This window comes from Cygnus olor, chromosome 3 (genome assembly GCF_009769625.2).
Source record: "Cygnus olor isolate bCygOlo1 chromosome 3, bCygOlo1.pri.v2, whole genome shotgun sequence".
NCBI lineage: Eukaryota > Metazoa > Chordata > Aves > Anseriformes > Anatidae > Cygnus > Cygnus olor.
This window is the reverse complement of record NC_049171.1, coordinates 42642212-42652150: the sequence shown is the minus strand read 5'-3', so window position 1 is coordinate 42652150 and position 9939 is coordinate 42642212. Positions and strand designations below refer to the sequence as shown.

The window sequence follows — 9939 nt, the reverse complement described above, 5'->3', positions numbered from 1 at the left end:
TGGAGATGGCAGAAAGTGATAAAACTCACCTCACTGTACCACTAACCAGGCCCTTAAAGATGCATTTGACTTGGAATCGCTGCTCACTGGGCAACATCAAACCCGTTCCCGTCCAGCAAGCCCAGGCTCTTGCTGCGGCATATTCTGCACCTGGCATTTGCATGACTGTCAGTAGGAATTGCACAGGTCTGCTCAGATAGCACAGGGGCAGGGAACAGATCAGTAGGTAAAGCAGAGAAGAGCATGGTACCCATAAATCATAAATAGAGAAAGATTTAATTATATGCTTGGTTAATACTTACAAACATTGAAGTTGTTGTTAGATACGTAAATAAAGATGAAAATAGGAGATGGGGGCTGCAATAGCCAAGCAAAGCCAAAATATAACAGGTTAGAGTATTTATTGTGAATTGGCATATGCTTGGAGTATGGAAGGGAGACACACTGCATAAACTGAAAGAATAAATAAATAAATATTGACATTGTTATACACCTGTTTAGCCTCTGGAGACCAGTGATTTGTGGGACCATATGTTGGACAAAATGAGACTGTTCATTGATAATTGTAAATGTGGTGACCCCTTGCAAACTGGATATTAAAAATATTAAGTAAATGGCACATTTTAATTATACAGTAAAGAGGCTGTTCTCCACCATTGAAAGACTGCAGCTGTCAGGAGGAATTGATCATATGACAGAAGGTAACATTTATTTGATAGTAGACCTTGGTAATGATATCCCAAATGATCTTTAGATTCTAAGACAAACACATTCAGTTCAGACTTGTGCTTAACTGTGAAGCCTCAGTGTCTTTGTCTTTCACAAATTTTTGTGTGATCCTTATATACTACAGGGCTTGTTTGTTTTTTATTTTTTGTTTTAATCTGCTTCACAGTATTTAAATTTCAAATGAAGTATTATTAAATGAGAAACTGTAAACGATGGAGTTCGGAATTGGAAGTCAGCACATTTGTTATTCTTTTTGCCAACGGTATCAAGTAAGTTGCATAATTACCATAGTATTATATCATCTTTGTCAACATAAACACTACTTTCTATCATCTTTGAAAGTGCCATTGGTGAACAACTGAACGTGCAGACTCCAAAGAACAGCAGCCCAGGAAGGAGCTGAGAGCATTCGCAATGCCTTAACGAAGTTGCATAAGGAGATTAAACAGAGACAGGCAGCAAGTAGTCACCAGCAGAAATGCCAAGTGCTCTCACATATATGCCTCTGCATCTGAGGCAGAGGAGAGAAACCACAGTTTTTGTAGCCTCCTTCCTGCCTATTGTGATCCGACTTTAAGACAAATGTGTGAAGGTAAAGCAGCAGCCCATGGGGATTGATTCTTTTCACAGATCCAAAGAAACCCTTCAATACACAGGGTCTGATTTTTCCTCTTCCATGTCTGATTTTATGAAGTACACGTTTCTTGTCTCACATTGTGCCGATCCTGTGGTGAGGCACTTGCAGAGTCTGAAGGTTGGGGCATGTGAAGTAAGGAGCTGGGAGAAAGCACGCCGCTATTCCGTTGGAAGCAAATGGGAGCGTAGGCCCATAGAAAACTTCTTCCTTCCCTTCCTTGCTAACATCCAGCACCTGCAGGTCAAAGTACAGAAAATATTTCAGGGATCACAGAAGGAACCTGAAACAAACCCACTGGCACAGGCTGCATAAATGTACTATTAATCCTGACAGAAAGTAAGTTTTGGATCACTTCTAGATTCCAGTTACGGATCTGGTGATTTACTGCAGTCGTTATCACCCAAATCTTATCTTAGCTGAGCTATTTAGTGGCAGACAGTGGCATTTGATGGTGCTTCCTGGCAGCAGAATGTGCAGTCACGCAAGTAGAGCACTCTGCACTGAAATGCTGAACAGTTTGTCAGCTTGGTTTATAGGGAGCAAGGGAAGCTCTACCGAAGCTGGAAAGCTTTGATTCATACCTGATTGACTTAAGGAAAATGAAGAAGTACGGAAAAATTGTTTTTTTATTCCAAAGATGAGAGCAAACTCAGGTTTGCTGAATTTGAAGATAAAAGGGGTAGTTTCACTGGTTAAAGCCAGGCACAATGTCAACAGCTGAAAAGGGGCAGCACACGCAGCTCTGCCAGAGCACTCACTGTATTTCTTTTCCCTTTAACGCTGGAACTCTCTCAGGCAGGCTGCCAGTTCACGACCAGTCTGGGGATGTGGACAAGTGTCCATTTTGAAAGCAAGATCCTAGGATCACTGTCGCTTGTCACTAAGCAGTATTTACACCCAGGTGGAACGCTGCAAAGAACCTGCTGATTATAAACAAGCGTGTTGGTGTCATACAGCCACCGCCTTGATGCAGTGATGTTTGTTACTCCATTTAGAGCACAGTACTTCAGGTAGCATTATCCAACCTGCCTGCGTGATGTTTTCCATTAACAATTGTTACGTATGGTATCCAACAATTTAGGAAAACACAATTATACTATGACAAGAACATGGTTTTAAACTGCTTATCTTGCATGATCTGTTCTTTATAAACTTATGCTAATGTGTGTTCATTATAAGATCAGCAGCTCGGCATCTGATACCTTCCCTTATTATGCTAGGTCCAACTTCAATCCTTATGGGACAGTTTGGAGGTTAAATCCTAAAATCCGTAGTTGGAAGCTAATGAAAATGTTGTTTATCAGCAAAAGTGCAGAAACTGAGACATAAACAAGAGTTTCTGTCTGTAACTGCCCAGCTGGTCACAAAGCAATGGCTGTGATGCAGATTTGCTCCACTCAGAAGAATGTAGGAAGATAAGAGTTCCTAATGTCTGTATGGGGACATCTGAAAGACACAGATCTGCAGGTAAGCTGCTGTGACACAAGATGAGAGAGCAGAAGAGTTTATTGGACAACCCACTACCTACAGCGGGGATCAAAACTTCCATTCAAGCTTTGAAGCAGTAAGCACTAGGGCAGGTTGCAGGCTGGCTTAACTTTGTCAAAGAACAACTCATTAACTCTGGCTGCTCTTCTGAAAGACAACTTGGAGAGAAAAAAAAATCACAAGAACGGCTGAAAATGTGTTGGCCTATGCCCCACTGTCCATTTCTGCACAGCTTTTCCTTTTGAACTCTACTGTGTACCCTGAGAATAATATATCCACTATTTTAGCCAAATCTTATCAAAGGAGTGATTCCTTAATCCTGCTTTCCTATAATACCTTACTTAGAAGAGTTACATCTAATGGCTAATCTGGAAATAATTTTTTAATATCCACATTATTTTCTCTCTGGCTTGCAGAGGTTTGGTGGCTGCATAAGAAACATCCTTAATCTCTCCACTTCACCTGCATTTTCCTTTTGAATAACCTCAGTGCAAAGCATATCCTTGCAAAATTATTGGAAAAGACTTTAAAAGAAACCTAATCACTCACCTGGATACATGCCAAAGGCTCATTTGTCCAAATCGAATAGCCGCCAACGAGATATATTCTACCATTGTGGACGGCGACTCCAGACTCATTTTGACCTAAAGCAAAAAAGGAAAGAGAAGCCACTTCCAGTGTTTAATTAACCCTTTTAACACTGAGTGCTGGAGTTCTGTAGTAAGATGCAAATGTACTTGGCAGCAAATTGAGAGTTTCAGATTTCACAACTTGCAACAATTGAGGTGAAGTGTGAGGGCTGTTCTCTGCTGTCTGTGGGAGCACACGACAGGGCTGTCCAGAGAGGGACCACAGATGAGCCAGGTCACATATGTGCAATAAACTAAGGCTGTGCAGGGGACCATCTGCTCTCTTCTCAACGTTTTTTGTGCACTTGTACTTTGTAGGTGATGGGCGAGCTCCCCACCTGCCTCAGCTTCTGTCGCACATCTAACAGGCATGTAAGCCAAGGGAGTGACCTCCCCTCATCGCCTGCCCACACCCATGCAGCTCCCTCGCTCCTACAGGCACAAGTACGGTGCAAGCTCACTCCCATAGCGATGGTCTCCTTAAATTCACAGGTTTTGAAGGGTAAATACAGCCTTATAAAATAAAATCTGCACTATATGGTACGACGGGCACATTTTCTGCCAGTTGCAGAGACACAGAGAAAAACTTAGATGGCTTCTCCTGGTGCTGGTTCTGGGAACAACCCACCAGGTCATGTCCGAGGAGAGGCCATTGTCTCACAGCACTAAGTGATATAGGGTCAGCTCCAGAACAAAGGTGCCTACATGCCAGCACTTCTGCAATTGCAAATCAGATGTCCTTCTCTAAGGCAGTCAATCCCTCCAAATAATAAAATAAAATAAGTAATGGAGAGCAAAACAGATACAAAAAAAATAGTTCTGTTTGACAATGTATAACTTTCTTTCAGTCCATGCCTCTCTCCCCAGTGTCCATGAAGGGCTCTGATGACCTAACTCAGAAACTGAGCGACCCTCCTGAAGATCCTTGAGATTAAGAAACCCAGTGCAATATCCTAAAAAATAAAGATGCCATCAGAGCAGTTTTTAAACCTTTCAGAAGGAAAATGACATAACATGACTGTCTTATTTGTCAGGCACTCATTTCTCTGACATGTTGCCAGCTATCCTAAGTTTCTAGTTAAGTTTCTAAATCTTTTCAGTGGTAGATCTCAGAAGTGAATGCAACACCAAATTAAGACAATGAAAAGTGAGGTAGTCTCAGTTCTAGGATTTCTATAGCAGTCTGTGCTGAAACCTGGTGGCAGACAAAGCTGTTACTAACGGAGCTCCAAGTCTGCTGAAAAAGAGAATGGCCCCAACATTTATGCTGGCTTGCCTTGGAGATGCATTCTCGTCTGCAAAGCTATTGTTGGTGCTGCTCTGAGAATGTGTCATATGCCTGTCTCTCCCAGGGGTCTGAATGGTAGTACATCTAGGAATCACATCAGGTGGTGCTGAAATTCAGTGGACTGTGTTCCTCCTCCTAATGACTGTCATCAGGAAGTCCATAGATCCCGTAGCTATCCGAGCTACTCAACTCATCCTTGATCTGACAGAATTTCAACTGAGACACCTCCTTTCAGGAAACTTATGAAGAAGATGCTGTTTAGAAATAAGCGATGGTTAATAGATTTCAGTATAAGCCCTGCTATAATATGTCAGCAAGCAGAAAGCACTATAAAATTATGTTATTACAGTAGAGATGCATCTGCCTGTTGCACACGCAAAAGAGGGATCTAAATCTAACAGTGCATACATACTTTTGGAGAATCAAAAATAAGTACTGGTAGTATTCGATGACGAAGTATTTTTGATTGTCTCATTAAATCAGATTTATGTGCATCATCTTAAAAATTTAGCCTACAGTGCCCTAAGACAAATGCTTTCTTGAACAATGAATGATGGAACAGTAACCTAAAGTCTCTTTTGGGCCAACAATGGTCCCCTCCCATCCGGAGCCAACTGAGGCGAAGATGTATAGTTCCACATACCAAAGGCACCAAAGGCATCTGAAGGGCAAAGAATTGATGTTTTACTTTAAGAGTAGCAATTTTCCTCTTTTGGTATACAATACTTGCCTGTCAACATGTTGAAGCTGCAACGCGTCCACTGGTCAGTGTCTATGCTGTAAGAGTCTATGTGCCGAACCAGGATCCGGTCATTGTTGTAGTCCAGGTCGTTCCCACCTAACACGTACAGTTTCCTTTGGACAGCAGCCATGGAGTGATACACTCTCCTCTGCAGCATTGGGCTACGGCTTAACCACTTATTCTGGAAACAAAAAGACAGAAGTTGTCTCAGCACTGCTTGTACAACAGCATTAGCACTTATTGGTGTTCTCCTTGGCTGGAAATCCTGGGTGTATATACTTGTGTTATTCATATGTTAAACATGCATGTTGGTTACAACATTGACTAGATATAATGGACTTTCAACACATGGTTTATACTTCTCACATATAAATTTATTAATTTAATAGTATTTCTTGTTCTGTTTTTCTGTTTAGCTCATCAGGCTTCAAAGCTTTTTTACTTCTGCAGAATTCAGTAGCAAATACTCCTTAAGCAAGACTGTTAGATGTCTCCTTTGTATACAGCGCTAACATATCTGTACCAACTAGCTCTGTCAAGAGAGAAGAGAGAGTCTTCTACTTTTCGTTATTCAGAAGCTTATTTGATCTTATCCTTGGGGAGTGAAGCAACAGGGAAAAATAATTTCCTAAAGAATCTTCTGAAGTGATTCATGTATTTGGTTTAACGCTAACCCTTTATTTGTAGGCACTCACAAAGTAGCATCCTTTTGCATATTTTTCTTCCCGGTTAACGATATTCAAGAATTCTACTTTTTGAGGGTGGGGGTACAGAAAAGACAAGGGATTACAGCACAGTATTTTAAATGCAGGAAAACAATTGCTCCTGCCATGCTTAGAGAATCAAAACAACCTGGCAATCGACAAGATTAATTTATTTAAGTGGAGGAAGTTAAAATCTGTGAGGAAATTCTTTGTGTTACACGTGCTAGTGCTTGCAGTAACTCAAGAGCCTCTAATAACACTGCCTTTTAACCTCCGCAATCTATAGCTATACATTTCAATGTGTAATAGTTGAATATTAGGCATTAATGTTTGCATTAGTAGTCCAGTCTCTTAACACGAGGCTATAGACACCATCTGCTTTGCAAAGCCTGCCTGCATCCCCTGATTATATCTTTAGCTTCCTCCACTGCACTGCCTGCCAGGTGAGCCGCCAAGCACTGCAAAGGCAAAGAAACCGAGGGGCCTGGTGGGGTCATTTCTAATAAGCCGGCATGTGAATACTAATCAGTGGTGGGGAAGCAGAGGTCACCCCAGCCGGCTTGTTGGCAGGTAGCTGTGTGCTCTGTGGCAGATGGCAGGCATTATCGACTCGCCACAAAGGCCTAGCACAGAAGCAAGCACGAGCGCTGAATGATGGAGTTATTGAGATTCTGTGCAAGATGCAAGCAGATGTGATGGTTTCCAGTACCCACCGTAAACAATATGCCAGCAGAATTTTTAAAAAGAGCATGTGTGTACAAACATGAAGCAGACCTCATTTGAAGAATGCGAGCGCACACTTCCTCTTTAACTATTTACACATCGGGCTGGCCTTCTTGCAACCGGCACCGAAGTTGCCGCTGATATTTTGGGGGGCAACTTTCAAAGCTGCGAACCGAAGCAAAGGACGTGGGATAGAGAGACAGGATCTAAATAGGAGCATCTCCCTCATAAGCAAAATGAGATTGCTGCCCGTAATTACCATGTGCTTGGGTTTGGGACAGAATTGGCATTTGTATAATCGATGCCTAAGACTGTACCTCAAAAAGGACGAGGCAGGTTTGTCAGTGCCTGCTTTCTGCTTCAGCACCCATATGTGGTATGCCTTAAAAAGTCAATGGGGACCACAGCAAAGTGTCTCCTGGCAGAATTTGGTTCCAAATACAGCAATCAAAGGCCCTATCCTGCAATCAGAGAAGTCAATACCTTTCTGTGCAGGTGTAAATCAAGCTATGCAACTCTGATTGCAAGCTTAGGACTTTTATTTCCTAATACAAGCAAGAGGGCATAACCATGCCCTAACCCTCTGAAATGGTTACTGAACCATGCTAACCTAATCAAAACACATACATTATGTATGAAATAATCCCTAAAAGATATTTTTGGTGCTCGGGTAATGAAATGATAGGAACCATTACTGTCAGCAGAATAAGTCACCGGCAGGTAGCACAGTTCTGAAAGTATGCAGAAAACAAAAAGCCTGTATATATATAATTGAAAGCAGAAATGTCAATGACAAGAAGCAGTTTTGTGACACTGACTTTGAGTCATACATTGCCCAGGGCTGCTGGATTACAAAAAAAAAAAAAAAAAAAAAAAAAAAAAAAAAAAAGAACAAGCAAAGTAAATACTGATAAATAGAGGGGATTTAAAACACATTTATTCTAAGTATTTAATCTAAGATATTTCTAGCACCTACAGGCGTCTAAAATATAACAAAAAGTCAGGGTGTCCATTACTCTGTTAAACATACACATCAGTACAAAGTGAATTTAAAATACCACCAACTCAAATTAAACCTAAGGAATTATTGTACTGTATGCATTTGCTAACAGACCCTTTTTAAGCAAAACACATACCACACAGATACTCACCTGCTTGGGATCATAGACCATAAGCCTGTTCTGATACTGTGCGGTGTTTGTTACTCCTCCTATGAAAGAGTTTATACAGGTTAATTTTTTTCATATTAGCAAAACCAGGACCAAGATCAGATACAGCAAAATAACCAGTTGTGGGGTCCATTTGCTGACAGGATTACACTGCATAGCCCCGGTTACACTCACATGCCTCTGCACTTTTTAATATGGTTACGAGGTATTAATTAGGAGGTTTGTTGAACATCTAGAAACATGAAACAGAAACAACCCCAGTCACTGCCTTGTAAAGCTAATTCTGAGGGCTAAAAGCAAGATAAAAATTAATTTGTTCAGGAATGACTGTGCGGTCAGCCATCTCCAGGACACAAAAAGGTAAGCCTCGTCCCTATTGCCAGGAGCAGGCAGTGCCCGACACCCTTTAAAAACGAGGAGGTGGTTCTGCACTGCAGGGGAGAAAGTGGTGAGAGGGGAGCTGTGCTCAAACGAGAGTGGTGGCGACACTAATGCCAACAGGATGGCACAGTGCAACCTTCTGCAGCTGCATTCGTGTGTGTCTTTGAAGAGAATTTTATATTTATTATATTTATCCCATATTGCAGAGAGAACATCTTATGGCTTGGTTGTAAGACTTACATTGGGAGGTTCCTCCACAGCGATCAGGAACCAGGCTAACCACTTGGCATAGGAACTTCGCAATAATCTGTAGAAAGCAGGGTATAAAGCCCAGAACACTCTGACCCAAGTAGATGTTGCAAAAGAACTATTTACCTCATCACAGTGCACGTGTAATGCCTGCTCATCCTGTACTCTGGTTTTAATGGTAAACCTCACTGAGGCAACTGGTGGAAAAGCCCATCTGTCTCAAAGCTGCAATCTTAGCTGAGGAAATGTATTTCTGAGTATGCTCAAGCATCCCATGAGCTTGGTGTCCCTGCAGCTCTGCCACCAGTGCCCGTCCCCGCTCTCTCCCCACACGGGGCTATGGGGAATAAGGTGCTTTTATCCCCCCTGGTCTCAGCACGCCTCCACGCGGGCTTTTGGTACAGAGCCGTGCTGGCGTTATGGACCAACCCCCCCCACCTCTCACCCATCGTTTCGTTTTGTGCGGCAGTCCTGGTGAGCGGTATTGGTATTCCCCTTGGAAGACGTTCAACCAGGAGCTCCACTCTGGACGTGTACCAGCTCTGCTCCCGTTCCTGTGCAGTAACAACCAGTCTTTGTACCACCTGAGTGCTGGGAATATTCAGCCCAGAGGACCAGAGTAAATCTACCCCAAAGCAAAACATGCAGACTGTACGTAGCATAGATACAGAAAACTTGGCACCAACGTTTTACCTACTGCTCTGCTCCTGTTGGGGTGAATTACTTACTAATAACAGTCCTAATGCTTAAGGATGAAATGTCAGATTGCTGTTTTGAAAACTAAAAGTCGCAGTTGTTTGGATGGCTGCCTCCAGAACACTAATCTACAGGAGATGCATCAGGAACACAGTGCTGGGTCTCTTACTCTTGCTCAGAAAGAACACCTCAATTCAGGTGGAAGGATGCAGAGGGAGAAGACAAAGAATGGGGTCGCTTCCTTATGAAATAATGAAATAATCCAATAAGCAAAATTATTTTCCTCTCTTCACAAAGAGCCCCTCATATCAAGTACACAGCTTACATTTTTTCCCTGCAATATTGCTCATCTGTGGTGTTTTATCATTACATTCCCTTCACATACCGCTCTTCACTTTTAGATTAATCTGCCAAAATGAGATGCTAAGGATTTGCATACAGATTTGACTACACAAAAATAGATCTGGAATTAATAACAGTCTCTATATGTTTTAATTTCTTCTA

The 9939-nt window shown here is 42.0% G+C and overlaps 1 protein-coding gene across 1 annotated transcript in view; it reads right to left on the bottom strand.

Annotated features, from left to right (window-relative positions):
- Nucleotides 1-687: 687 nt before the first annotated feature.
- The window catches only part of KLHL32 (kelch like family member 32), a 122680-nt gene continuing 113428 nt past the window's right edge, over nt 688-9939 (bottom strand). Inside the window, 4 exon segments of the mRNA XM_040552897.1 lie at nt 688-1600; nt 3404-3498; nt 5502-5694; nt 8092-8150. Coding sequence (XP_040408831.1) covers nt 1439-1600; nt 3404-3498; nt 5502-5694; nt 8092-8150 — 509 coding nt within the window. The 3' untranslated portion in view covers nt 688-1438.